This window comes from Hippopotamus amphibius, chromosome 12, assembly GCF_030028045.1.
Source record: "Hippopotamus amphibius kiboko isolate mHipAmp2 chromosome 12, mHipAmp2.hap2, whole genome shotgun sequence".
Lineage (NCBI taxonomy): Eukaryota > Metazoa > Chordata > Mammalia > Artiodactyla > Hippopotamidae > Hippopotamus > Hippopotamus amphibius.
This window is the reverse complement of record NC_080197.1, coordinates 87,890,469-87,917,341: the sequence shown is the minus strand read 5'-3', so window position 1 is coordinate 87,917,341 and position 26,873 is coordinate 87,890,469. Positions and strand designations below refer to the sequence as shown.

Sequence of the window (26,873 nt, the reverse complement as noted above, 5' to 3'; positions counted from 1 at the left end):
GGCCGCCCCGCCACAGGTCTCGGGTGGCCCGACCCAGCCTGGCCCCCACTCACCTTTTGCACCTTGTTGATGCGGTGAGCTGCCCGGTTATCTTTGGCCTTTTGCTGCGGAACAGAAGACACAGCCTCGGGCTAGGACTCAACTTCCTGCCCAGCCCCCATCCCTCACCACGTCACTCACACTCCCTACCCAGAAGCTGATCCCTACTGTCCCAGTGGCTCTGGGAGTGGGGAATGGCAACAACTGAGGGGACTCTCCCAAAGTCACCCCCACCCTCAGTTCCCACGCTGACCCAGGCTCCCTCTGTCTCACCAGGTAGGGTGCTTTATCAGCAGCTGGAACTTTTCTCCAGAGCTTCATGATTTGTTTGCAGCGGCTAGACCAGTCTGAAGGGCAAAGAGAATGTGTTAGAGGCGACTTGGCGGGTGACCCCTGCACCTGCCATGTTACCAGGTTGTCTCTCCCTGGCCCTGGTCCCATGAGTACCTGGGTAATCTTGCTTGAGATTGGGAAAGTTCATGTTGGCATAGAGCACAGGTGAGATGGTAGAGAGCTGGCCCAACTCCTCGTCCTTCTCCCAGCGCTGAAGACTCCGCTGGTTATAGGAGAGCCCGTCGCCCTCACCCTCCGTGGTGGGGGTAGTGGGAGTGGAGGGCGTGGTGCCCCCCGAGCCTGTCCAGGGGCTGTCTGCCTCACCGGGTTCCGGGCTAAAGAAGCCCCCGCGCTCCCTGGGCGCAGGGGCAGAGAGTCACAGAGGGCAGGGATGCCAAGCCCCACCCCAGACAAACTGCCCAGAGTCCCCAGGCCACTGCCCTGCCCCAACAGAGGACTGTCACTAACAAAAGAGCAGAGGCAGGTGTTGCTACAGTAGCACCCCAGCGTCCACAGTTCCCTCCCTCGGCACGGCCCCAATTGGAGGGAAGGGACTGCCCATGGGGGATAAGCATAAATACCAACCTAGAATCCAGGAATGGGGACTGGCAAAGGCCAGGGTAGGAGTCCATTGGGCTGCTGGAGGGGAGATTGCCCAAAGGGAGTCCACCTACAAGAGGCATAGGATCAGAGAAAGGGAGCAAGTGGCCCATCCTGGAGGCAGGCTTGGCCAGACCTGCCCACCCAGTCTTCAAACCACTCCTATCCCGATGATCACCTTGAAGAAAGGGCCTCTGCAGCGGTGTACGGCTGCCGTCTAGGCCAGGGGTTCCACAACCCAGATGCTGCTCTCGTTCAGAACCCAGAACGTCCTTGAAAAGCTGCTGCAGGTCCTTGGATTCCATCTTGGGCAGTTCTGTGAGGGATCGATGAAGGATGCTGCTGAGGAAGACTGGGGAGTTGAAGGGACACCACAGGGCTACAAATGGTCACGGCCAAGGAAGGTGCCCAGGACTCCCCACCAGAGAAGCTGTAGAGAGGAGAGTCCCACAGGTAGGACACCCTCCTTCTCCCACAGAGGACCCTTATACACAAGGAGAGCAGGTCACAGCCTCACCTTCTGTGGGAATCCTGTCTAAGTCAGAGCTAAGCATCCCTTCACTCGGGGTGCCTGGCTTCTCGGGGTCACTAGGCACTGGGGATGCCTTCACGCCGCCATCCTCAGGTCCTGTAATTGTCAGGAGAAACCCATCAGCCAAGGCCAGTATGGAGGTACTACACTGGCCAACCTGAACCACAGAAGGCGTGGAACACTTTCCAGCCTCCAACCCTGATGGTGCTCAGGGCCAGAACAGGTTGAGAGAAGCAAAACCAAGATGGCACACAGTCCTCCCAGCAGCCCTCACCTGGTGTGTCAGCCTTGCCCTCAGGACCACGGGATTCTTCATCTGCAACATCTGGACCATCATCTCCTACGAGCAACAGTCCTCAATCCAATCAGAGATGCCCTGTATCTGATGCCCAGAACAGGACCCCAGCGCCAAGGCCAGGGCCCTTGGCCCACCCTCAACTCCTGGAGACCAGCCCATTTCCCACCAAAATCTCTTACCAGCTTCTAACCACAGAGTGAAGCTGGACCCCTTCAGACCATCTTACCCCCACACGACTGACCTTTCTGTGAGGTTGGGAGCTCCTTCCTATCTGAGCCTCCATCCCCCTTGGCTTTCGGGGTTCCTAGTCCAAAGCTTGGCCGGCCCACCCCAACTGCAAAAAGGGCCTTCCGGCTCAGGTCCAGCAGCTCCTTCCCAAAGAAGGCTTCCTGTGGGAGGAGTCAGGGAGAAACAGGCTTCTTTATGCCATGCAAGGCAGACACTGCCCTTGCCCCCTGGAGCCTAAGACCCACCTGCAGGTAAGCAGGGAACATGTCCTCTAGCTTGCTCTTCTTGCGCCCTCGCCGCTGCTGCTTCTTCTTCTCATCCCCATCAGCTAAGCTCTGGTCCACAGAGCCCTCTGCAGGCAGGTCAGCAAGCAACACTGGGGACCGAATGGGAGGTGTCAGCCTCTCTTGGGACAGTGGGCATGCTGTTCCCAACTTGGCCTGGGGCTGCTTTCTGCCTACTCTTTCCCCAACGCCAGTTGGGCGCACTACCCGCTGGGCCCTTTGAGTGAGCTCCCCTGCCCCAGGCCTCCCTGGCAGTGTCCCATAGGTCCTGTGACCCCCACCTTCTCCCAGGCCCCACTGGAGCCCTCACCCGTCTCACCCTCGTCGGGCTGCCCATCCCCACTCAACACCTCCGCCTGTGCAGCAGGCCCCTTTTTCACACGTGTGTGGGATTTCCGCTGTCGCACCATGAAACCACCGATGCCTATAAGGAGGCAGAGCTGAGGCTGAGAAGCCGCTGGGGACCTGGTGAGCTGCCCCTCACCATCCCACCTCTGCATCCCAGGGCCTCACCAGGCCGATAGGGTTTGCGTTTGCGTTTTTTGCTTTCCTCGGTCTCCTCTTTCCCAGGCTCTCCATCAGGGCTGGCAGGGCCCTCTAGTTTAATTTCACATTCCATGTGCTCCACACCCCCTGTGTACAGAGACAGAAGAGATGGAAGCAGGTCAGAGGCATGGACCCCTTTAACCCTGTCATCCTGCCACCTAAGAGCAGAGAGCTGAGTGCCCTGCCACAGAGCCACCTGGACAAGACCAACAGCGGTTTGAGGGTGACTGGGAGTGACAACGCTGCTGCTGCCCAACAGTCAACCCTCAATGGCATGCTCCCACTACTTTGGCACTCCCTGAGATTCCCCAGCCTGACCTTCACCCTTGAGCAGCTCATCAGCGTCCAGGTCGCCATCCTTCTTGTCATCAGGGCCAAGGGCATCTGAAGGCTCAGAACCCTCAAGCCCCGCCTCGCCCGGGAGGCCAAGCCGTCCTCGCCGCTGGCGCCGCTTGTGCAGGGGCGACATGGTCAGGTTACGCAGCACAGCCATGCCAGTTTCTGTAAGCCACACACCCTCGAAGCGAAAGTACTGGGGCTCTGCACAAAGAGGAAGAGCATGTGACCCCTGGTGGAGGCCCCAGGGGACCCAAAATTCCAAGTTTCGGCCTGAGTCCCTAGCTGGGACGAGGCAGCGAGACAGAGACAGGCTGAAGTCCGGGCTGGAGTCTGAGGGCTGGAGAGGAGAGACTACCAACGGGCGCCTGCTGAAGCCTGAGTGCTCCACCAGTGACCCAGGGACGTCAGAGAGACTGCTCCTGCTGAAGCCAGACTGTGCTTGTGACTAACCCTCAGTTCACCAAATATATTCTCTAGCTATCTAGGGCCAGGAGGGCTCCTTCTTGCCGAATGCCAGCTCACAGTGCCCCAGATGCCAGGAGCAGTGCCCACATCATGATGGAGGTGAGAGAGCCCCAGCTCCTTCATTAAGGAGAAAGAGCTGTATTCTGTGCTCTCTGGAGGTGAGATTCTGGCCGTACAAAAGCCATGTTGCCTGGTGGAAGGAACTCTGCCTGCAAAACCAGAGGTCTTGGTTCTCGTCATAACTTTACCATTGAGCTACGGGGGTGACCTCGGGCAGGCCACTTAACCCCTCTCTGAGCCTTAGTTTCCTTCTCTGAAAATAAGGAGATAAAGTTGGGGGGGCTGGAGCTGGACTAAGGGTCTCCTCTGGCTGTGGCATTCAGAATTTCTGTGACTCACCTGGCTCTTTTACCTTCATAGGCACCAACTCTGGAGGCGCAACAGGCGCTGTGGAGAGGACAAACCAAGGCAGCTGGAGGCCCTGTCCCAAGGCAAGGCACCCCTGCCCTGACTCCTCCTCCCCTCTCCCCAGCATCTGGTACTCACCAGCAGGCTTTACCACGTAAGGCTGGCAGGAGACACAGTCAAAGCCCTCATCAGCCGCCTGTTCCACGTCATCCTCCGTGAAGAGGCTCTCGCAACCAGCATGCATCCACCTGGGAGAAGGGAGACACGAGGAGATAAACGGAGACCACGCAAGGCCGGGAACAGGGAAGAAGGGGCCTATGTGAGGGGAAAGGGGCTCCCTCACCGTTCACAGTGGCGGCACTGGATCAGTAGGTCCTCTTCCACGTACGGGGCGTGACAGATAGGGCAGGTCACCAGGCTTGCGCAGGGCCCGCAGTGTGTGTAACTATTCTGCCACTCACAGTGGAAGCCAGGGGAGGCAGCCCCACACTGCATACAAGACACACACCTGGTGGGGGCAGAAAGAGAGACCCTCAGCACCTAACCCACTCAAAGCACCCAAACCAGCCTGGCCTTCTAAACCCAGCCTCTGCCACGTATTCAACATCACACCCCACACCACCATTTCAGGCCCCTCTGAAGATCCCGGTCTCCTTACCACTTGCACTTCCAGCCACCCTTGGGCACCGTGAGCAGTGGGGGATCCAGGCAGTACGTGTGGTAGCTAATGTCACAGTCATCACAGAGCAGCAGGCGGGAGGGGTCTGAGGCCTGGCCGCACACCTCGCACACGATGCACTCCACGCAACGCCAGCCTTTCAGCAGCATCACCTTGCTGACCTGGTGCAGGAGACGGCAGCTCCTCAGGGGGTGACGCAGAGGGCAAGGCGGACCTCTCAGGGCAGGGCGGGACGTACACGGGTGGGGCTGGAGGGGCCCAGTGCCCAGGCCAGACCTCCACCTGAGCCCAGGGAAGCTACGTGGAGCACCCTCAACCCAGAAATAGAGGCTCTTAAACTTAGGCTTCCAGGGCTCTCTGCTGATCAGAGAACAGCCTCATCAGGACTCTGCTTGATTACGATCGTTCCCTAGCCGAGTCTTCAAAAAGACTGTGGAGAGACTTAGGTTGTATTTCTCCCAGTTTTTCCTGAACATGTAGAAACTGCTACTGCTGCAGGTTCGTGAATGTTAGCAGTAGACAAGTTCTACATTAACATTAATGAAAGCCACAAAATGACAGATCATGCTTGAGTCAAAAATGCTGCTTTCTCTTTGTGGACATGTATTAGATTCTGATTTTACATTTTATATCCAGACCATATCATGTTTTCTGCTAGTAAAGTTCTCATAGTTTATATGATGGACTGAATTATACCAGTAAGTCATGGTCTACCACAAAGAAACTCACAAAGACCACTATGGTTCCCAAAGTATTTTTTCCCAAGACGAATCTGATAACCACCTGGAAACTGATGAACGACTTCCATAACCAACGGATGCTTTAAGTAGAGTGGCCAGGACAGGGACCTAGGATAAGCAATGACCGACCCCAAGACCCAGGCAAGACCGCTTGGGCCCTGAACTCACCTTGCTGTTGACACAGTAAGGGTGATAGCACTGAGAGCACTGGGAACAGGCTAGGAGGTGGCCCTCTGCCCCCCGGCCAAAGCTGCCACATACCACACACATGTCCTGGGGAAACACACAGAAACCCAAATGTCCAACCTCACATCCTCAACACCACTCAGTCCCAGTAACTGACTACATCACCAATCTGAGAGGAGGGAGTCAGAGAACCAAAAGCCTATTCCCAGCATCAGGACGCTGTGAGCCACCACGGGACCCTATTCCTTCCTAGCATGCCTTGCTCACCTGATCAGGTAATTTGAAATGATACAGCCTGACATGAGTAATGGTAATGAGAAGTGAAAGATAAGATGGGTAAAAACTGATCAAGATGAGACAGTAACATATGCGACAAAATTCAATAGCTTTGAGATTATTCGTGTTGCCTAGACTATAAGCTTCAACAGGACAGAAACCATTTCTGCCTTTTTCACTGCTACATCCCTAGCTCCTAGCTCAGTGTCAAGCTCATTCTCTGGTATCCCCAGAAGTAGGTCCCTGGTTTTCCCCATTTACCCTCCCACCAAAACACACATCAAACGTTCAGTCTGCCAGGTCTCACTGTTGAAGATGAGACTACAAAAGTCAAGTATGGTACCTGCATTAGGACAAACTTGTCTGTGTTGGAGAAAAGAACCACAGTATTTTGCATGGTGTCATCATCATCATCTTCTTCCTCCTTGCTGGGAGAGCTATCGATATCAGCAACCTTATAGGCAGAGAGTTGTGGAAAGTGAGGCAGCTACATCTGCCCCAACTAAGCTGCTTTCCTCTTTGGTGCTGGGGGAAGGCGGCATAAACCCCTGGCTAAGATGAAGGCCAGGAGCCAGGACTAAGAAGCAGAAGAACACCCCGGCTCCCAAACTGGGCCTCAGCCTGACATCAGATTCCAGAGAAGCCTGGGGGCCAAGAGGACAGAAGGAGGACAGACACAGCTGGACAGGCCCTAGGCTAGTGGGCAGGCAGGTGAGCGTGCAGGGGACTGGCAGGATTTAGAGGGTGTTTAATCTTGAAGGGGCCAGCTGAAGCATGTTTGAGGGGTGGGAGGCCTCTCCTTACTACCAGAGTCTCAATGGAAGAAGTAGTTGATTTTAGCCGGGCCCGTCCTCTCCCACGTCCTCCGTGTGCTCCTCCACGTGGCCGGCGTCTTCCTGGGAAACTACTGCTGCGACCCTGAGTAAAGGAAAGGGATGATGACAGGAGAAGTCAAGGGCTAATATGTTGGGTCCACAGGCTTGGAAGGAAGAGACGAGATGAAGGAACAGAGTATGGCAGGTAACAAAGCTCAAGAATCCCAGTCAGGGCCAGGGAAAAAGCTAAGCTCTCGGATAGCAACAGACAGCTCTGATCTATACTCTCCATCTTCCAAGAAGAAAGAGTGGTCAATAGGGTACAACGAGAAAAAAATACTGGCTTGAGAGACCTAAGTTTCTAGGCTCAATTCTGTGACTATGTAACCATGAACCTGGGCAAGTCACTTCCCTCTATGTAACAGTATTCTCCTTAATAAAATAAGAAGACGCACTCAAGAATCTCTGAAAGTCTAGGACTCAGTAAGCCAGGTGGGAAGGTATCAGTGACTACACCTCTGACAGTGGCATGACATCAAACACATCCAGTGGCACAACAGCCCCTTACCTGTTTGATGCGGGAACGAGCCGGGGAGCTGCGCCGCCTCCCCTTGTCCCCCTCGGCTTTGCCTCCTCCGACAGCTGTCCCAGCATCACACAATAGCGAGTCATCAGTCTCTGGCAGCGAGTCGGTACAGAGCCGCAGAGAGCCCTCATCTCGGGCTGGACTGACATCTGTAGATACCCCCAGCTCCATGGACAAGGAGCCACCCCCCTCGGGGTCAGGAGAGCCCAGCAGTGGCTCTGAGCCAGGAAAACTGGCACTGGCATCGCCCTGGCTCAGATTGGAGATCTCGTTAACGATGTCGGATTTGATGAGGGTAGGTGGGGTAGGGGCCACTGGTGCACGTGGCTCCTCTTGCTCTTCACAGGGTGAGCCCTGTCCTGCCTGCTTGCATTCTGAGCCATAGACCTCCATAGGGGTCACAGGGGCCAGCTCCTCGGGGTCCAGAAGCACAGGGGAACCCTTAAGTTCACTAGCCAAACTGCCAGGGGTCTGTCCGGCCTCTGGCTGTGAACCAGGAGTGTCAGTCCCATCCAGAGGGGCTGTATCTTCCCCCAGGCCAGAGAAATCATCCAAGGCTGGGGCAGGGCTGGGTGCAGGGCAGGAAAGGTTCCCCATGGGAGAGGGGAGAGGACTCGTAGCGCTGGGTTCCAAGGCTGGGCACTCAGGTTCTGGGGCTTTCTCAGTCTCCATCTCATGTGGCTCAGCCTCCTCCGAGACCTCCACTGCCTTCTCCACGGGACTCAGCGGGGAAGGAATGGACAGTGGCAGAGCAGGAGGAGAGCACTGGGAAGGAGGGGAGTTTGGGGGAGGCAGGGAATGCTGGAGGAGTGGAGAACAACGAGGGGGAAGGGACTCCATCAGAATGGGAGAAGCCGGTCCCATTGGGGAGCCTGGAGATGGGGGAAGGATCATAGGGGGTACAGGCTCAGGGTCAGTGCAGTTAGCTTCTGGTGGAGGGCTGATAGGTGTCTCTAAGATGGGGGCAGCCAATGGCGACTCAGGGTCACTGTCCCCTTTGGCACCAAAGGGGTACTCTAACTCTCCCAAAGGAGACAGGGCCGGTGGGGCCACAGCTGTGATGATGGGTGAGAGCGGAGGAGGAAGAGGATCTGGAGACAAAGAGAAAAAGAGAGGCTCTTAGATTCGAAGTGCCATCAACAGTTAAGACTACCCCAGAGTAAGAGGGTCCTGACATCCCCTCACCTGGCGGCATCAGCTGAGGTGACAAAGACGGCTCCCCAGATGGGGACAACGGCAGCTCCTCAGGCAGAGGGGATAGAGGTGGTTCCCCAGGCTCAGACAGGGCCGGCTCTCCAAGCAAGGGGGAAGAGGGGGGCTCGCCGGGCGGGAGGAACAAGGGCAATTCCTCAGGTGCAGGGCGTAGGCCTGGCTCCTCAGGGGGCCCTTCAGGTCCAGGGGACAGGCGCGGTTCCTCAGGCACTGGGGACAACGGTGGCTCCTCGGGCACGGGGGGCAGGCACAGCTCCTCAGGCCGAGGGGTCAGGCGCAGCTCCTCAGGCTGGGAGGACAGATGCAGCCCCTCAGGTGCAGGGGACGGGCGCGGCTCCCGGGGCTCAGGGGACACATGAGGCTCCTTGGACACCGGCTCCTGGCGTGCAGAGGACAGGCATGGCTCCTGGGGCGCAGGGGACAAACGAGGCTCCTCGGGCACCGGCTCCTGGGGCATAGGGGACAGGTGCGGCTCCTGGGGCGCAGGGGACAGACGCAGCTCCTCAGGTGCAGGGGACAGGCAAGGCTCCTCGAACGCATGGGACAGGCGCAGCTCCTCGGACACAGGGGACAGGCGTGGCTCCTGGGGTGCAGGGGACAGGTGCGGCTCCTCGGACACAGGGGACAGGCGCGGCTCCTCAGGCGCAGGGGACAGGCGCGGCTCCTCAGGCGCAGGGGACAGGCGCGGCTCCTCAGGCGCAGGGGACAGGCGCGGCTCCTCAGGCGCAGGGGACAGGCGCGGCTCCTCGGGCGCAGGGGACAGGCGAGGCTCCTCGGGCACAGGGGACAGGCGCGGCTCCTCGGGCCGGGGGCAGAGTCGCCGTTCCTCAGGCAGTGGTGGCAGGGGTGACTCCTCCAGGGGCACGGACATAAGCAAGTCCTCCGGTGGCGGGGAAGCAGGTGAGTCCTCAGATGGCGGGGATGTGGGTGAGTCCTCAGGTGGTGAGGACAGGCGTGAAGCCTCAGGTGGAGGGGATGTGGGAGACTCCTCAGGTGGCGGGGACAGGGGAGATTCCTCAGGTGGTGGGGACAGGCGTGACACCTCAGGCAGGGGAGACAGGCATGATACCTCAGGTGGGGGGGACATAGGTGAGTCTTCAGGAGGTGGGGACATGGGTGAGTCCTCAGGTGGTGGGGACAGGCGTGATGCCTCAGGTGGTGGGGAGAGAGGAGAGTCCTCTGGTGGAGGGGACAGGGGCGATTCTTCAAATGGTGGGAACAGACAAGATGCCTCAGGTGGTGGAGACATGGGTGATTCTTCCGGGGGAGGGGACATGGGTGACTCCTCAGGTGGTGGAGACACTCTCGATGCTTCAGGTGGTGGGGAAGTAGGCAATTCCTCGGGTGGCGGGGAGAGGGGAGACTCCTCAAATGGTGGGGACAGAGGTGATGCTTCAGGTGGTGGGGACAAGGGTGTCTCAAGTGGGGGACATGGGGGGGACTCCTCTGGGGGAGAGAAGGGTGACTCCTCCAGGGGAGAAAAATGTGATGACTCAGGTGGAGGAGACAGAGGAGACTCCTCAGGCGGTGGAGAGAGGGGTGAGTCCTCAGGCGGTGGGGACAGGCGCGATGCCTCAGGCGGCGGGGATGTGGGTGATTCCTCAGGTGGTGGGGACAGGGGCGACTCCTCAGGTGGGGGCAGCAGTGGCATCTCCTCATTTAGGGAGGCCTCCAACGGGGGCTCAAGCTGGGCCCCTTCTCTCCCTGCAGACATAACACATGATGCTCCTACCTAGCTCAGCTGCACCCCACAGAAAGTACAGGCTCTGGGGCAAAGCAGAAACTGCCCCTTGCCACAGGAAAGAAGGGGATTACTTCCAGGGACCCTCAAACCCTACTCACCTAGTGGTTTGGCTTCACATTCCAGGGGCGCCGGTTCCTTGGGTTGCATAGAGGTCACGTGCCCACCCTTTGGCTGCCTTTGGCGTGCACCGTACAGAGCATCGGGCTCATCAGTGGGGGTATCGCCAGGCCGTGGGGGTGAGAACCTGCAGAGGGGACAGGGGAGCAGGCACCACGGCTCTCATCAGCCCTCGGCTCCTCGAGAGCACACTGGGGCGAAGCAGGAACGCCACGGACGGTGCTGCCCACCTGCAGGCTCTCCTCTCAAAGGCAGCCTGCTTTACCACAACCCCCGCCAATCTCAGTACTTCCTATGCCCCATCTCAAGCTCTGTCCGTCGGCACCGCCTACCTGCTACAGACCAGGGGTTGCTGCTCAGCCACGGAACTGACAGACTGTCCTCCCTGGGCTTTGTGACAGCGGTGACAGAGCGAGTAGTTCTCAAACCACTCCGAGTTGGGATTCAGCTCTGCTGAGCCTGCCCTACAGGCCCGGCATACCCGGCATGCCTAGGGGAAGGGAACAGGCAAAACGGGCACGGTCAGACAGCAGAGGCTGAAGGAGAGCACAGGACCTGTCACAACAGAGAAACTCAGGATGCTGTAGGAGGCAGAATCAGGGAGAGTAAGGCAGGATCAGGGGACACTGACCTTGCACTTCCAAGAGTGAGCAGGCAGTTCCTCCATAGGTGGTTTCAGGCAGAAGGTATGGTATCCTTTGTCACACGTCTCACAGACCAACATCTTAGAGTCATTCCCAGGTTTCCTGTAGCGGCACAGGGCACATCACAGGGTCCTCCCAGCATATTTTCAACCCTAACCTGTGCTTCATCGAAGGTTCTCTCCTGCCCTCCCTCTCTTACCTGCAAGCTTGGCACACTTTGCATTCAGGGCACTGCCAGCCAGCACGCTTGCGGGCAGTCAGAGCAGTGTCCAGGCAGGCCCCGTGATAGTGATGCCCACAGCTGGTACAGAAGAACAGGTCACACAATTCCCCTGGCCCCTCACATACTGCACAGCGAGCCTCCTCTGCAGTGGGAGGGGACAGAGGACACAGGTCAGCTATGGATTCCTTACACGACTCAGCACAGTGCTGTCCACATAACAGGCATTTCGCAGACAGAGAATGAACAAATAACAAATAATTACTAAGTGTCTGCTTAACATATGCCAGGCACTGCCCTAGGCAGTGCATACACCATGGCAAACGAGACAGGCAGAGCCCCTGCACTTACAAAGTCCACACCTATTTTAGTGGGGCGGATTGACAGTAATTACAGACTTCTGACTGCAGAGTACAAAATCCCCAGCACGCTTGGACCCTCATCCGCCCTACATCCAAAGGGCAGGACTTCTCACCCAGATGTGCGGCCCCCTCACTGTGCTCCGGGCATAGCAGCTGCAGTGTTTTCATGGATAGGAAGGAACCGCTGGCAGTTGCACAGGGGAAGTGGTAAAGACGTGGACATCCAGGCGAGCGGCAAGGGATGGAGGCACCGAGTCTGGTGCAGTGGGAGCAGCGCTGTGAGGGCAGAGACAAAGCCTCAGCACCAGCCAGCTCTCTTCAGAACAACAGGTCAGGCACTAGCTCCGTCCCAGTATGCCCCCGCCCTTCTCACTCCACCCTGACTTCCAGAGGCCCATCTGCCCTGCCCACCCTGCCCTTGGCCTATGCAATCCCCTGGCCCCGGCCCCACCTGTGAGATCCCTGAGAAGATGGCCTTGTCCACACCACATAGTTCTGGGCCCTCCTGCCCCCACACGCCTGCTGACCACGCCGCACACCAATGGTGAGCCCAGCAGGACCCTTTACAAAGAGGGAAAGAGTTAACAGGAACGTGATTACTGGTTCAGGACCACCCAGCCCCTACCCCGTTTCCTGACCAAGTTAGCTACCCCACTTCCCTTCACTTACCTCCAGGTTCTCCTAGGTGGGCAGGTGTCAGGCCCTCAGGGAAACCAATCTGTGATAGGTCCTCACTGGGCAGCGCTGCCTCGTTGGGCCCCAGGTTCCCCCCAGGGGACACCACTGGACACCGGGGCCAGTCAAATGGCAACTCAAAGCGCCGCAGCTCCCGCTGCCCATGCAGACTGGGCTCCCCGCAGTTACAGAGAGCGCAACGCCGTGCTGCACGCCCACTGTGAACACACAAGCGTCGGCACCACGCTGGCCCCTGCCCGCAGGCACCCCTCAACAACCCCACGACCTGGCATACCTATGCTTCCCAACCACTCATTTTCCAACATTTCCCACCTTGAAAGCCCCAGGCTCTCAAATCGAATCCTCATATGTCCTTACTATCCTCATTTCCCCAAACTAGTTACCTGCAGTCCTGAGGAGGCTCCTGAAGCCTGGGACCCCCAGAACTGGGCACAGAGACCTCCACCACATGTGGTTTGGGAAGGTCTGGCTCAGTGGCACCTGATTCCTCGGAGGCTGCAGGTCCATCAGCTGAATGAACAGACAGAGAAGCGTGCATCAGCCATTATCCTCTATTTAATACCAGTCCAATCATTAGACCCATGAGATTATCCAAAACCCTTGGTGCATAACAGTGATGGCATTTCAACTTTTGTCCCAAAGGACAAAGTCCTTCAATTACCTGTCTATTAGACCGACTTAGCTCCTGTCCTTGTGCTAGGACCAGAAATCTAAGATGACCTGGGAAGACGAGAAAGCTGCCAAGCAAACCCAGAACGTGCCCTACTCACCTGCTGGTTCTGAATCTTTATCCTCACCAGGCGGCTTCGGGCTGTCCATCCCTCTCTCCGACTGGGCAGAGCCCTCTCGGGGAGACCTGTCAGACCCAAGAGATATCTATTTGTTTAGTAAGTCTTCCCACGAAAAACTTTCCCCCAAATCCTAGGAAGAAGGCAGCTAATGTTATCTAGACCCTACAGAAATCAGAGCAAAGCCATAACTACAAACTCCTGTACTAATGACAAGGAAAAGTCCTTCTCCCCAACCCTTGTCCCACTGCCTACTTCCTCCCCAGACACACACATACTCTCTTCTCCCACTCTGAATTCTCAGGGGATCCACTCCCCTTTCCCACTTCCCACCTCCTGTTTAAAAGTTCCCAGGACAACAGCATCCAACAGAGGCACACAGAATCTACATCTAGTATCACCCTTTGCATCATGACTGAGTTCTTGGCTTCTGGTGGGCCCTATCCCTTGGACTTTTTCCTCAGGTCTCAAGTCAGCTACCATCCTAGAGGTCTTTCAGTGCCAACCCAGGGGTAGTCATAAACCAAGAATTCTCAGTCCAGCTGAAATCCCTCTCCCAGAGACAAAATCTGGGGTCTTACAGGATGTAAAACACTTTAACTGCAAGAACTAAAGCCCAGCTATGAATGGATCTCTCCCACCTCCACTGGTTTCAACCAGAACATCCCAATCACAACAGAAGAAACTCCCCAGTTTCTACCCACTGCCCATCTAAATCCAGCTTAGGCCCATCCCCTGGCCCCTGCCATGACTGAGCTCAGGAACTCACCCAGCCTGAAGGCCTCGGGTCGTTGCCCTTAGCAACGCCAACTGCCCTCCTCCTCAGATGTCCCTAGTAGTTAACAGAAGTGGGCCTTATGAGTTACTGAGCATGTGTAGCCAGGCCTGAAGCTAGGCATGCTGGGAGTTGTAGTCTCAGGAAGCACACCACCACTTGGAGCTGTTCTAAACGGGGCAGGACACAGCAAAGTAGCTTCCTTCCTCTTCCGTCAAGCTGGGTTTCCACACACACTATGGGGGTGGCGGGTAACGGTCCCCTCTTCTAAGATATGCCTTCCTATCCAAGAGCCAAATGAAACACACTAAAGTTATACCTAAGAAGGTCAGGACCCACACATGTGGGTTTATTTTCCTAAACCTCAGATAAAACTAAACACGATACAAAAAAGAGAAGTAAAGAATAAGAATTACAGAGCTGTGGAAGAGGAAAGGGGTCCTATACAAGAAGGGAGAAAGGGACAGGTGCCAACAGCTCTTAGCAGGAAGGGTAAGGGCTTGAGCAGAGAAACACAGTTTTCCTACAGAAGGTGGTGGGGAATCCCTAAAACAGAACTCTAAATAATAAAGTTTGAGAAATGTCTCTCTCACCTTTTCCACTCCTCCTGTTTAAGCAGAAGGACCACACCAACCTTAGTAAGGATGAACCTCTCTTCCCAAACCAAATACCTCAGTCAGCCACTTGGGATTGAGTGGGGCAGATAAGACAGGGGGGAATCCTCAAAGGTGCCCAGGATCCATAAATCAATTACCTAAGAACCACATTATCAATCCTCTTTCCCTGAGCTAACACTCCATTTCCAGAGGCTGGCAACGGGCCTCACGTGGCTTATCCCAAGAAGGGAAATATTACTTTACCTTTTTCCCCTCCTACTATTAGATTCTACTAGATTGGGAAAATGAAATATCACCTGATACCTGTTACCTCTATTCCCAGATCATCTCTTTCCCAAACCTGCTACCCACACAATCACACCTGAAAAGAAAGCAGGGTGGTCATCTGGCCGACCCACAGAAAAGCTACTCTGGAACTTCAAGGGGCCCCCTAGAAGCCACCTAGGTGAAGCAGGGGTTGGAGATAAGGGCACCAGCCAGGCTCCTCTTCTTATTCGGTCATTCAAGGCCTGACCACATCCAGAAGGCTTCAAAGTTTCCTAAATGTGTGCAACTTTTGCTGTACCTTACTGCTAAATGCCCCCAAGATCTTCCAACTGTTGCGCTCTCAAAGTTCAGGCTAAAGGAGTCACAAACAGCAAGAAATCAAAAGCAACAGTGATAGTACAGTGGGTGGGAGGAGGACTGCCTCACACAAGGCCAGAGGGACAAATTCCTCCGCCCTCCCCCAAGCGCAGCCCTCTCAAGCTGGTAATGCTGGTACTGCTTGGGGAGGTACAGAAACCACCTTTGTCTGGCCTTGGGAAACAGTACTAACATCCTCCAAAGCTGCAGCCTCATTCATGGGACCATGGAAGATGAGAGATAAGCAAAGGGTTGAGTGTCCTCTAAGCTGTACCAAACAGAATCTAGAGGCACTTCCAAGAAGCCCCGTCTCCCTACTCTGCAGTCTAGAACCTGCACCCCAATGCTGAGTGTCAGTTGTCAGGCCCCTGAACAGATCTAAACAAGTAAAGGTTGTTTAGATCTGTTCCCCTGTCCCATCATTCACAGCCAGAAACCACACATACACACCCAGTTTTTTCCCTGGATCTAAACTGGACTAATGCCCGGCCAGGCTTCCTCAGGGGAACTAGGGATCCCAGAGAAATACAGATCTAGGGAGTAAAACCGTGGTAGGTCCCCTTAATCCTAGGTAGGTCCCCTTAAACTGGGCCTAAGGGGCCCAGAACGGCAAGGAAAAAGCCAGGGATTCATCTCAATCCACTCTCCTCCCTGCCTCCATCCCAGACCAAAAGCTTTAACTCCATTTTCCCAGCCAAAAGGGAAATGGAGGCTTGGAGAGGTGAAAGGCTGAAGCAGGCCCTTGAGTGAACAGCTCTTCTGCAGGACTCAGGACTTCCTGGTTCCCAGCCTGAGAATCAAACCACACCTCTCCCCACCCCCATTTTGGGCTGGCCCTCCAGAGAAGAATCCAAATGGCAACAGTGGTCCTGTAGACCCTCGGGACTACCCCTGGGTCATCCTAGGGTCAGCCACAGCTAACAAGGAGAGATCTCTCCTAAGAAGTTCTTCAGGGACCGACAACAGGAGAGGCCCTCCTATGGAGGCAAGGGCAGAGAGCATGGGTAACAGCTAGCCTCATTCCAGCACCCCTGTCACCTGTCACCTCTCACCTCAGGATTACCACCCAGAAATCTTTCAAGGGCAAACCCCTATTTTCTACTTTCCAAGACCAGGCTCAAAGAGATCTACCCTAAGTATGGTGGAGGGGATAGAGTGAGAGAATAAACTACACCAGCCAAATCCCTGCTGGGCAGCATGACAGCTGTGAGAGGGGCTGTCCCAGCCCAGGGTCAGAGGCATCAGGCTCACGCTGCACCCTTCCTGCAACTACATACACACCCCTTCTTCCCAACACTTCCTGCCAGGGCTGGAAACATTAGCTTCAGCAGACACAGCTCTGATCAGCTCATTCCTCCTCCAAAGAGGTACAGGCCACCCTATTCTGCAGGGTTGGGACAGGATCAGAGAACTAGTTACCATTCCCTGATTGAAAAAGGTTGGAGAGATCTGGGAGGGACCTGCAGGACTGGCCAGAGACTTATGGGCAATGAGCTCTCCACACCAGGCCCAGAGAAAGCGGGAGACAAAAGCCATTTTTTGCAGCCCACATTCGCAGGGAGCAAATCTCAACGGCCTCCTCTATAATCCCCTAGAGATTATGTCCATCCCAAGAGGAGGGGAAGCAAAGCAGGCTAAGACAGCACTAGGCCTCGCTGGGGTCACTTTGCCAGGCAGGGGTAGTTTAAAGTTGAACAGCAAGGCCAGAGCTGCCCCCAGCCCCGCCTCCTTCTTGCCCCAGCCACCCCCTTCATCACAATAGTCAGTTTCCACACACTCACCCCTTTGCACAGTGAAATAAGGCCTAGTGAAGGATCTAGGGTTCCTTGAGTCTCCCAAAGACTGCTCTGGGTGCCAGGATGGGCAAGAACAACCTTAAAGTCCAACCTGGCAGTAAGTCTGACCTGGCAGTGCCACCTTACCCCTGCTCCCAAGTTTTCCAATTCCCAAGGCCCACAAGGAACCCTGAAGGAGAAGCAGCTGACTGGGATTGGTGCTGGCATCAGGGCTTGGGTCCTAGTTTAGTAGAGCTCCCCCCAACACAAAAATAAACAGGCAGAGAGGCTTTCTGGCCAGGTTCCCAAACTCCCGTGGTTCCTTGAACCCCCCAGTCTTTAAAGAGGCACACCCCAGGACACCAGGCCTCGGTTGTGCTCCGGCGACTGGCTCGGGTTCCCCTGACAGACCCTGCCAAAGGAACCCTCCTCAGCTCTGGCACCCCTTTCTCCAACCTAGAGGCCAGCTCGGGCCAAGATAGTCCATCTGGCTATGCCCCCAGTCCAACCCTTTCTGGGCCCTGGCAGGGCGGACTTCACTCACCTCTTCACAGGGCGGTCCAGAAATCCTCATCCGAGAACATGGCCAGAGCCCGGGCCGCTCCCCGACCTCCAACCGCCAGAGCGATCACAGCCGCCCCCCGCACGGGGGGGCTTAGGAGGGCCAAGAACGGTAAATCCAGGTCGGAGTGGCCACCCTCCCACCCCCCCCCCCAAAAAAGCAAGAAGCCAAAGAAGGGTTCTCTGCCTCGGGTTCCAGCAGTTTAGGTTTCCATGGACAGCCCCTGGGCGGCGAATCCCGAGCGGACACAAAGAGAGCACCGGCGGCTTTGATCTTGGGCGAGCAGGCTCCGCATCCGCGTCGCCGGGCGGCCTCTCAGTCCCAGGGCCGGGCCAGCGCCCCGGCCGCCCGCGCCGGGCTCGGGCGGAACGTCGAGGCTCTCCAGATGGAACGTCGAGGCGCCTCCCCAGCAGCCCGGAAGGAATGCCGCGCCGCCCCGCGCCGGGCCCAGATGGAACGTGAGACCCTCGCAGGAGCGCCGAGCCCCTCTCCCCGCTCGGGCCGGCGCCCCGGGGCCGCGCGAGCTACGGCGACACGGAGCCGGCGGGGCCGCGGGGCTGAACCTGACACACACCCAGCGCCGGGCTCCTCGACCCCGAGCGCTCGCCCTCGGCGGCTTCGAGCCCCCCACCTTCTGCTCCCCCCCCCCGGGGAAGGGAGGAGGGTAGGTGGGCGAGGAAGAGGAAGGGGCGGGCGGTGCGAGCCCTCTGCCCGCTCCCCTCCGGCCGCCCCAGGCCCTGCGCTCGCCTCCCTTCCCCTCTGGCCTCGGGAGCTGCCCCGCCCCCGGCCTGGCCGGCTCTGATCGGCGGCACCCCCTCGACCCCCGGCTGGCTGTGATCGCGGGGGGCCTAGAGGTGCATGGCCCAACCCCGGCTCCCGGCGCCGGGGGGTCAGGAAACTGAGCGGAAAGTGGGGAACGAGGCAGCCATTTGCAACCGGAGAGGAAAGTAGTGCAGCGCGGCGCCGCTCCGCCTCCCCCCCACCCCCCGCCTCCTGTTCGGCCGGTAGGGTGGTTCCTGCGAAGGGGCTATTTCCTGGCCCGCGATCTCGGCAGCGGTCGTGGAGATTCAGGAGGCCTCCGGCGCGAGATCCGGGTGGCCCTTTGGCCCGGGGAACCCCACTCCAGAAGGGGAGAAAGGAGAAGACGCGGCCCTATTTTGTGTTGGAGCGGGGCGGCGGAGGGATCCGGCCCTCTAGGAGGAAAGGCTGTGACTCTGCAGTTCTACGCACACGCTGCGGGATCCCTCCGCCACGGGTTAACCCCGACTGCGCCGGGCCAGCCGCTGTGCAGACACGTGGGAATGAAGCCCCCCTCCTCTCCGCCCCGGCCCTAGAACTGCCACCTTTACCGCCTGGCTACTGAAACTAGGACTCCGGGCACTTTCTAATTCCGTTTCCCTGGAGTTATCGGCCCCTGAAACTCCAGCTACCCCTGGCCTTGGGCAGGAGCAGTCTTTCCCGGGAGGGGGATGGAAGAAGAGCCAGGAGATTGGCCGCAGCTCTGCATCCTGGGAACTGGAGTCCGCAAATGGAGAAAGTGAGGCACGGCGCCTGGCGCTGCAAAGGGTGGGTTCCTGCCACGTTCGGGGGCCTGAAGGAAAGCGGAACGAGTCCCTCGTCGTTCCTTCTGGCTCTCAAATCCCCTCGAGAGGAAAGAGGACTGTTCGTGCCCCCACAATCACCTCTCGCATCAAAATATACATGTAGAGTTTCCCCACCTTTCCCGGGTGCTCCCACCCCCAGCCCCAGTCCTTCTTTCCGAATCTTCAGGGCCTGTGTGTCCCCGTTTTTAGTAAACAGAGAGCATGTATCTTGTAGCCTTGCTGCTACCTGGCCAGAGTACTGTTGTGCTAGACAAGATCCCAAAACGGCTTGCAGGCACCCCACCCCCCCGCCCCCCAGTTAGTCTGGAAGAGAAGGGATTGCAAATGACTTCTCTGCATTAACTCTACCCGCCGGATGGACAGGAGGAGACAAATTAACAAATGTGCTGGATGCTTTATATATTCTTAGTTATTCTTTGCCCTCGTTTTGAATTACGTGGAATTATGTCCGTATTACAGATGAAGAGACTGAGACTAAAAGGTAAAATTGCTCAACAAACCACATCTAGTGAGAAGTTGAGCCGTGCATGATATAAACCAATAGCCATGTCTTTCCTAGGATATGTGTGTGTGTGCATATATGTTTTTATTTTTTTAAGATGTGAAGAAAGAGGCAGGCAAATCAGGGGCAGGACTGGTTTTGTGGGAAAGGGTTTACAGTGCTGTCCAATAGAATTTTCTGCAATGATAGAAATGCACTATACTCTAATATGGCTTAACCACATGTAGCTGTTGAACACTTTGAAATGTAGATGGTGCAACTGAGGAACTTTGAATTTTATTTAATTTTAAAACTAAATTAAATAGTAATATGTGACTTGTGGCTTTATATTGGACAGTGCAGGAGACCTAAATCCCTACTGGCCAGAGTCATAGGAGGGATCAGGACTAAGTGTGTCCTGTGCTAGCCACACACTGACATATGCTCTGCACTGACCATTCAGGTCTATTTCAGCAAAAAAGTCCAGCAGTGACCCGACACGTGTCCCAGCTATAATGGAATAAGTTCACCAAGAGACAGAAGTTGGAAAAATGAAAGTCCTATCCCTACTGTCTGCACCCAGAAGCAGGGAGCCAGACCCTCACCAGAAAGACCTCAAATAACGTGATAGCCACCATTTCTTAAGGGTTTATTATGTATAGGGACCTATGCTAAGCATTTCATATATCACCACAGTTTAAAATTCTCATATCAATTCTATGAGGGAGGTTTAACTACGCTGCATAAATGAGAAACTGAGAGAAGTTCAGAGGCTCAGAGAGGTTAAGTGTCTGCCCAAGGTCACACAGCTAAATGGAAGAGTAACTTTTAACCCAGCCATTAACCACTATTCTGTACTACTATCAGGCCTTGACATTGTTTGATACACTTCCAGAAAACCTCAGACATTTGTTATTCTATCTCAGACCTCATGGAAATAACAGCAGGAGTGTAGGTACCCGTAATGAGAATTCCAGGTCAGATGTGCAACAGGACCTAATTTTAGTGTAAGGAGAGAGGGTGATGACAACCCTGAAGAGAATCCTAAGTCCTGGAGAGATTGCTCTTTGGAATATGCTCCTTCCTGCAGCCCTTATTTCTTTTCAGATTCTAGATCAGAGACGCAAAAGCTGCTGGCAGGACTTTTGAAAACCATCGTGACAAACCATCATCCCCAACTATAAGCCCAACTAGCCTGAAGCCAGGCGATAACAAGGTCACAGCTAAAAATCACACCTAGATTTTGTCCATTCTCCCCAACTAAGTACATTGACAGGCTCCCCCAGTTGGCAGGAGAACTCTATGCCCTTCCTGTGAAGGATACCATTCAGGTAACCCTTATAAGTCCTTGGAGGAGGTATTAGGGCCAGTTAGGCCCTAGGGCTGCTGGGGAGGGCTGGGGGGTAGAGGCAGATAGGACCAAATTTTCCTAGCTGAACCATCCTCCTACTGAGGTGGTGGGTCAATAAGAAAGAGCAGAAGCAAGAGCCTTTGACACCTAAAAAAGGTAGTACAACTCCAAAGGTGTGAAAGGCATGAAAGGAACAAAGAACATCCATTGTAATGAAAGGCTCTTGGGGAGATGGGGGGTGGCAGGGAGTGGGGATTGATCAGGGGTATTATTTCTTACTTTATTCAACTCTCTTAAAAAGCTAAAATCTTCATAACACTTTAGTCCCTGCCTTCACACTACTTCACAATTTTTACATCATTAGGAACAAGGGTCCTTCTTCCTCCAACCCAAACAGTATGTCTCTAAGTTCCAGCAAATGCCAAGGCCCCAGGAGGGAAGCTAGGTCAGCATGTGGCAGCTGGCCACTAGGGGGTGGTGTTTCTGTAGTTAAGGGGATTGTGAGCGCCTACAAATTTGGATGGGAGTGGCAGTCAATTGGTTACCTGTATGGGAGAACAGAGTCAAAAAGAAAGGCGGGAAAGCTAAGTAGTAAGTCTTAGGGTAATGGTCCTGAACGAGTGAGGGGTAAGGAATAGGAACAAGGTAGGAGGAAAGCGTTAACCCCGATTCTCTACCAAAGGCCATAGTCATCACTCCGTAGAAAATGAGATATGGGCCCTGAGCTCTTACCATATACAGAGAAGTAAACTACAAAAAGATTAGTTTATTTGCATATATACATTGTAACTCCAGGAAGCCAGCTCCACTTCAGGAGTCCCCAGCTCCCCTCACCCAGCCAACACCCAGAACCTACATAGGAGAATGGGTCCTGAATAAACAATGCCCAGGACTCATACCCCAACCCCATAGGTTATAACAATTCATTTATTTAGCAAAAACAGAGAGCTAGAGGACACTGCCCTTGAGACATCCTTGCCTCTTTGTAAACATTGACAATCAGGCCACTGGAGCCTGGGTAAGTGTGCAAACATGAGGGTACCACAGTGTGCCCAGAGGACCAGGGACACAGCTGGCAACCAAACAAACCCGTGAAGTCCTGAGGGCCTGCCCCCCCAATCCCCCACTGGAGCCTGGCTAGTGCCGGGGGCAGAATCAAGGCAGCTATCCCATGCTCAAGGGCTCACATGAGATGGCAGCGGCGCTCTTGCCCATATGAATTCTCTACCCGGGCAATCTCCTGGATGACTTTGGTGAAGATGCCTTGAGTCAGCTGCAAAGGATAAAGATTCAGGGGGAAAAAAAATTAGTTCACTGCCAGTACCACCCAACTGTGAGGTGAAATAGCCCACTCCCCCAGCATCCCCACCGCCAAGCAGTACCATAAGAAAAACACTGCTACCCCCCCCCCACCTGCCTAATCTTCAGGCCCAGCACCTGATTATCTCGAGCAGATGACTCCATAAATGTCGCACCCCAGGACTCTGCCAGCTTCTTCCCCTCCACAGCCTGGACCTCCCTAGAAGCAAATTTGGGACATGAAAATGAAGGACAGCAATGGCCCCGTGTTCTCTGCAAAATCTTTACAGAAACTAGACTTCCTCTGAGCTATCTCATTCCAAGGTTTGGGAGAAGGAGAAAATAGAAAACAAAGGAGCCTAGGACTGAGGCTTGAAATATGAAATTACAGTTTTTGAAATAGAAGGGCTATTTTGTCTTCACCTTCAAGTTAGAAATGAAGAGGTAAAATGACTGGTTCAAATCAGTGGCGGAGCCAGGACAAGAACCTGGGCTCATTCCTAGTCCAACTCACTTTCCTTCGCCTTAAGCTACAGAGATTTCCATACCTGTCTGGAGAGAGATCTGCCTTGTTCCCCACCAGCACCACCGGCAGCCTGGGAGGAAACAGCAGTTACTACTGGACCACCAATGTTCCCCATGAACCCCAACCTCCTTCATATCAGAGCCGGACGACAGTCCATCAAACCAGACAGGATCTATGTCCCATCTTCCTCCTTAATTTGGATCAATACTCCTCTCTGTCCTCCCTCTCCCCTCATGTCCACACTATGTCTTTATCTCCCAGAGCCACGTACCGGGTTTTCCCGTGGCCTTCATGTAGCTTTTGGTACAGACTCTCAATGACTTGGAAGCTTTAAACACAAGAAATGAATCTATAACTTTGTTCTGGGACAGCCCTCAGATTCTCCCAAGTCCCCCACTCACAACCTTGGTCACTTACCTATGCAGAGAGGTGACAGAATACACAAGCACATAACCATGGACCCCAATGATGAGTGAATAGGGCAGAATGCTGTACTCATCCTGACAAGAAATAGAAGCATCAATACCTAGATCCACAAAACTCAGATGGCCAACCAAGGTTGTTGGGCTGCATCCTGGGGACCCTCCCTGTGGCACTCGCTACTCCAGTCACTTCTATTCAACAAGTATTTATCGAGTAGCTCCAATCAGTGCTGTACACTGAAATGCTGCTAAAATGCTTGTCTTTTAACACTACTTTACAGATGAGCCTCAGAGGCTACCAGACTTCATCTCCCAGGACTGAACTGCCACATTTAGATACCCTACCCCAAACTGGTACCTGCCCTGCTGTGTCCACCAGGTGTAGGTGAAACTCATCTTTGCCAAGAGTCACTATCTTGCTGTAAGCTGAAAAGAAAAGAAAACTTGACTGTGAGGTGCCTTGTAGGACTAGCAATCTGTGCCCCTATATAATGACATAGATGGGCCAGGTCTAGGGACCTCTCCAGAAAACTGGAGAGACAATGTTAAGCTTCTTATTGTCTACATATATACCATCCTGAACTCAGTATCTTGGAAAATCCATACTCTAGCTCCACTCATAGAACAGGATTGCTAGAGAAGAGATTAGATTTAATATCTAATTAAATCATCCCTTTGCACCAGGAAAATCCCAAACTATGGACCTGGGTGGGGCACCCAAGCCCTCCCTACCCCATCCCTAGGGGAGAAGTCTACTCACTATTCTCCACAGTAGGATCATAGCCTTCCAGGAACTCGCCCTCCACAAACTGATGTGCTAAAGATGTCTTCCCTGTGGGAAGCAGAGGTAATTGTATCCAAATCACCCATCCATATTCACATCCTCTGTCCTTTCAGGCTGTGGCCCTGGCCTAAAAGGGACCCCAAATTAGCATCCTAGCTTGTGAGTGCCCCAAGCAAAGCTTTCTCTTAGGCTACCTTCAACCTCTTTGCGCCCTGGGTCTCTGCACCTTGGCCACCGGATGCATACAGTAACGCCGCAGGAAGCCTTTCCCGCCGCCTTTCCCCACCCCGCCCCTGGGAAGATCCGAGATTCCCTAGGACCCAGTCAGCCCTGCACCGGACACCTGAGACTTGCCCCACCCAGACCGCGCCCCCGCCATCAAATCCTGACCCCACCTCCATCCCCCAGAGTAACGCTGAGGACCACCGCGGAGATCCAGCAGTCAAGCCCACGTTAGCTGTTACATTCTCCAGCTTCCTGCAGCCTTCCACACTACCACCACCCCAGCCTTTCCTACTCCAACCTTTCAATCCTCGCTCTACAAGCTGGTTCTAAGGATGCCACCATTCCTCCCTGGGTCGCGTTCCCGCGGCAGCGCGCCTCCTCTGGCCACAAAGCCGCGGTGCATGCGTGCTCTCCCCGAGACGGAGACTCACCTACGGAGCGGTATCCGAGGATGACCACCTTCCTGTAGCGAACTAACGGCATGGCAGGAGCCGGCCCCGAGGGGCTTGCAGAACTTGGGGCTGAGAGAGCCCCAAGAAGAGAAAGTCGGGGTGCAGGCAGGTGTGGCAGCCGGCAGAGGAAAGTCGCTCACCCTGAAGCTGCCAGGGGCAAGCTAGAGGGAAACCAAAACAAGCGCCGCGCCCGGAGCTGGCCACGTGATCACAACACCGCAAGACTAAGGCGAGGGAGCCGGGCGACGGGGGAACTACACTGCCGCGCTGCTCAGGGCTCCGCCTCCCAGGCCGCTCGCCATTGGTCCATTAGAAAGGATAGGGGCGGGGCCGTTAGCAGGAGGGAAGGGCGGGCCTCACGTGGAGAGGGACAACTGGGAGCTGCGCATGCGCAGACTAGACCCGGTTCATTCATAAAGAAACAGAAAGGAACCCGGGGTCCTAGAGGTGTTTGCGCCTTTGCAACCTGGTAAAAGTGGCTGTAAAGAATCGTGGATGGAAAATATCCATTGTAGCTGAGCTGGAATTTCTGGTCAAAAGATTCTAGGCCTCCCTTTTGCAAGGTCTCCGGAGTCCTTGGGTAGGGAAAAAAAGGCCAAAGTTGCAATATATTCCCTCCGCTTCCCCCAGACGTCAGCCCCAGATATTTTATTGCCGGGTTTCCATAGTCTTCCAGGATCTAACTTCGGAACTGCAATTCTTTTTCCTGGGAAAATTGTTAGAATTTGTGGCCAAGTCGTCTGAGGTTTAGCTGTCATCATTATCACAATCGATGTATTTATTTATTCAAACAAATATTTGTTATGCGTATACTATATGTTTTAGGCATTACTTTGTCTGTGAAGATGGAGCGATGAACATGAAAGGTAAGATCTGTGTGCTTACAAAGCTTAAAACCTAGTTGGAAAAAAAAAAAAACCTAGTTGGGAAGAAACAAATATAAACAAGTATTAGATAGTATTAAATGCTATAAAAAGCAGTGTGATAAGAAAAAACCAGTTTAGATTTGTGACACTTCCTCTCAAAAGAGGCCCCATTTAAGCTAAAGTCCGAATGACAGTAAGGAGCCAGCTAGCAAAAGATTCAGACAGAAGAATCCATCAGTGTTCTGTCGCTGGGATGGAAATAAGATTTGTTCAAATCCAGAGAAGAGAGAGAGAAAGCCAGTTAGCATAAAGCAGATGAAGGCTAAGAGGATGGCAGGGGCCCGGCCGTGTAAAGTAGTTTGGACTCATTCTATTGATAAGTACCTAGAAAGCTACTGATGATGTTACTAATTAAGTTGGGGCATGACATGATGTGAATTGTGTTTCTAAAAGATCTCTCTGGCTGTGGAGAATGGATTGGGGTTTGAGAGAAACAGGAGCAAGTAGAGCAAGCAGGAAGATCAGCTTGGAGACTGCTACTTGTAGTCCAGGTGAGAGGTGAGGGTGGCTTGATTAGAGTGGTAGAAATGAATGAAGTTGAGAATTAGGTGTATGTTTTGAGGCTGAGGTTAAGCTGACTTGCTTGCTGAAAGATTGGATACAGGAGATGAGGGAGGAAAAAGAGGAAAGAAAACGCCTAGGTTTAGAGAGTTCTACTTTGTGACAGGTGCATTTCATTGTCATCTCATTTAATATTTACCACAGCCTGAGGTTGTGAATTGGCATCATTCATTCATTCATCAACAAATATTTATCAAACAACAACTGTGTCCCAGGCACCCTTCCAGGTGCTTAGAATAGAGCCATGAACAACACAAAGTCTTTGCTTACAAGGGGCAAGTATTCTTCTAGGAAAAGACTAACAGTCTACAAGTAAACAATAAATGAGTTACAGTTAAAAAGTAATAACTGCAGGGACTTCCCTGGTGGTCCAGTGGTTAAGACTCCGAGCTCCCAATGCAGAGGGTCCTGGTTCAATCCCTGTTCGGGGAACTAGATCCCTCATGCCATAACTAAAGATCCCGCAAGATACAACTGAAAAAGATCCCACACAAGGCAACTGAGACCTGGTGCAGTGAAAGAAAAATTTTACAAAAAGTAATAACTACAATGAGAAAAAATAAGGCATTAGTGGGCTAGAGAGTAACTTGGGGTGTTACTCCTCTTTGTTTTTATGTAATATCCTAGGAAGCCTAGGAGGTAGCATTTGAGCCTGAGACTTGAGTAATGGGTAGCTATTATCACTATTCTCTTACAAATGTGGAAACTGAGACTTAGTCATACAGGTAGCACACAGAAGTTATTTCTTTTGC

The 26,873-nt window shown here is 54.2% G+C and overlaps 2 protein-coding genes across 2 annotated transcripts in view; both read right to left on the bottom strand.

Moving 5' to 3' along the window:
• KMT2D (lysine methyltransferase 2D) overlaps nucleotides 1-18,712 on the bottom strand; it is a 39,886-nt gene extending 21,174 nt beyond the window's left edge. Inside the window, exons 1-31 of the mRNA XM_057703201.1 lie at nucleotides 17,473-18,712; nucleotides 13,120-13,205; nucleotides 12,733-12,859; nucleotides 12,323-12,546; nucleotides 12,105-12,214; nucleotides 11,767-11,929; nucleotides 11,271-11,436; nucleotides 11,059-11,173; nucleotides 10,760-10,917; nucleotides 10,409-10,554; nucleotides 8,540-10,270; nucleotides 7,337-8,445; nucleotides 6,758-6,871; nucleotides 6,297-6,407; nucleotides 5,660-5,764; nucleotides 4,731-4,912; nucleotides 4,416-4,580; nucleotides 4,211-4,320; nucleotides 4,064-4,111; nucleotides 3,179-3,400; nucleotides 2,828-2,947; nucleotides 2,634-2,738; nucleotides 2,276-2,406; nucleotides 2,044-2,191; nucleotides 1,779-1,844; nucleotides 1,490-1,600; nucleotides 1,151-1,288; nucleotides 958-1,042; nucleotides 487-728; nucleotides 313-386; nucleotides 54-104 (exon numbers count right to left, since the gene is read on the bottom strand). Coding sequence (XP_057559184.1) covers nucleotides 54-104; nucleotides 313-386; nucleotides 487-728; nucleotides 958-1,042; nucleotides 1,151-1,288; nucleotides 1,490-1,600; nucleotides 1,779-1,844; nucleotides 2,044-2,191; nucleotides 2,276-2,406; nucleotides 2,634-2,738; nucleotides 2,828-2,947; nucleotides 3,179-3,400; nucleotides 4,064-4,111; nucleotides 4,211-4,320; nucleotides 4,416-4,580; nucleotides 4,731-4,912; nucleotides 5,660-5,764; nucleotides 6,297-6,407; nucleotides 6,758-6,871; nucleotides 7,337-8,445; nucleotides 8,540-10,270; nucleotides 10,409-10,554; nucleotides 10,760-10,917; nucleotides 11,059-11,173; nucleotides 11,271-11,436; nucleotides 11,767-11,929; nucleotides 12,105-12,214; nucleotides 12,323-12,546; nucleotides 12,733-12,859; nucleotides 13,120-13,168 — 6,426 coding nt within the window. The 5' untranslated portion in view covers nucleotides 13,169-13,205; nucleotides 17,473-18,712. The remainder of the gene's footprint in view (nucleotides 1-53; nucleotides 105-312; nucleotides 387-486; nucleotides 729-957; nucleotides 1,043-1,150; nucleotides 1,289-1,489; nucleotides 1,601-1,778; nucleotides 1,845-2,043; nucleotides 2,192-2,275; nucleotides 2,407-2,633; nucleotides 2,739-2,827; nucleotides 2,948-3,178; nucleotides 3,401-4,063; nucleotides 4,112-4,210; nucleotides 4,321-4,415; nucleotides 4,581-4,730; nucleotides 4,913-5,659; nucleotides 5,765-6,296; nucleotides 6,408-6,757; nucleotides 6,872-7,336; nucleotides 8,446-8,539; nucleotides 10,271-10,408; nucleotides 10,555-10,759; nucleotides 10,918-11,058; nucleotides 11,174-11,270; nucleotides 11,437-11,766; nucleotides 11,930-12,104; nucleotides 12,215-12,322; nucleotides 12,547-12,732; nucleotides 12,860-13,119; nucleotides 13,206-17,472) is intronic.
• A 3,019-nt stretch (nucleotides 18,713-21,731) lies between these two features.
• RHEBL1 (RHEB like 1) lies at nucleotides 21,732-24,887 on the bottom strand. The gene is made up of 8 exons (XM_057703209.1): nucleotides 24,614-24,887; nucleotides 23,934-24,005; nucleotides 23,532-23,599; nucleotides 23,169-23,251; nucleotides 23,023-23,079; nucleotides 22,774-22,821; nucleotides 22,364-22,445; nucleotides 21,732-22,199 (listed from the first exon to the last, which is right to left on the bottom strand). Exons 1-8 carry the CDS (start codon nucleotides 24,663-24,665, stop codon nucleotides 22,110-22,112), a joined length of 552 nt encoding a protein of 183 aa, XP_057559192.1. The 5' UTR covers nucleotides 24,666-24,887; the 3' UTR covers nucleotides 21,732-22,109.
• Nucleotides 24,888-26,873: the final 1,986 nt, after the last annotated feature.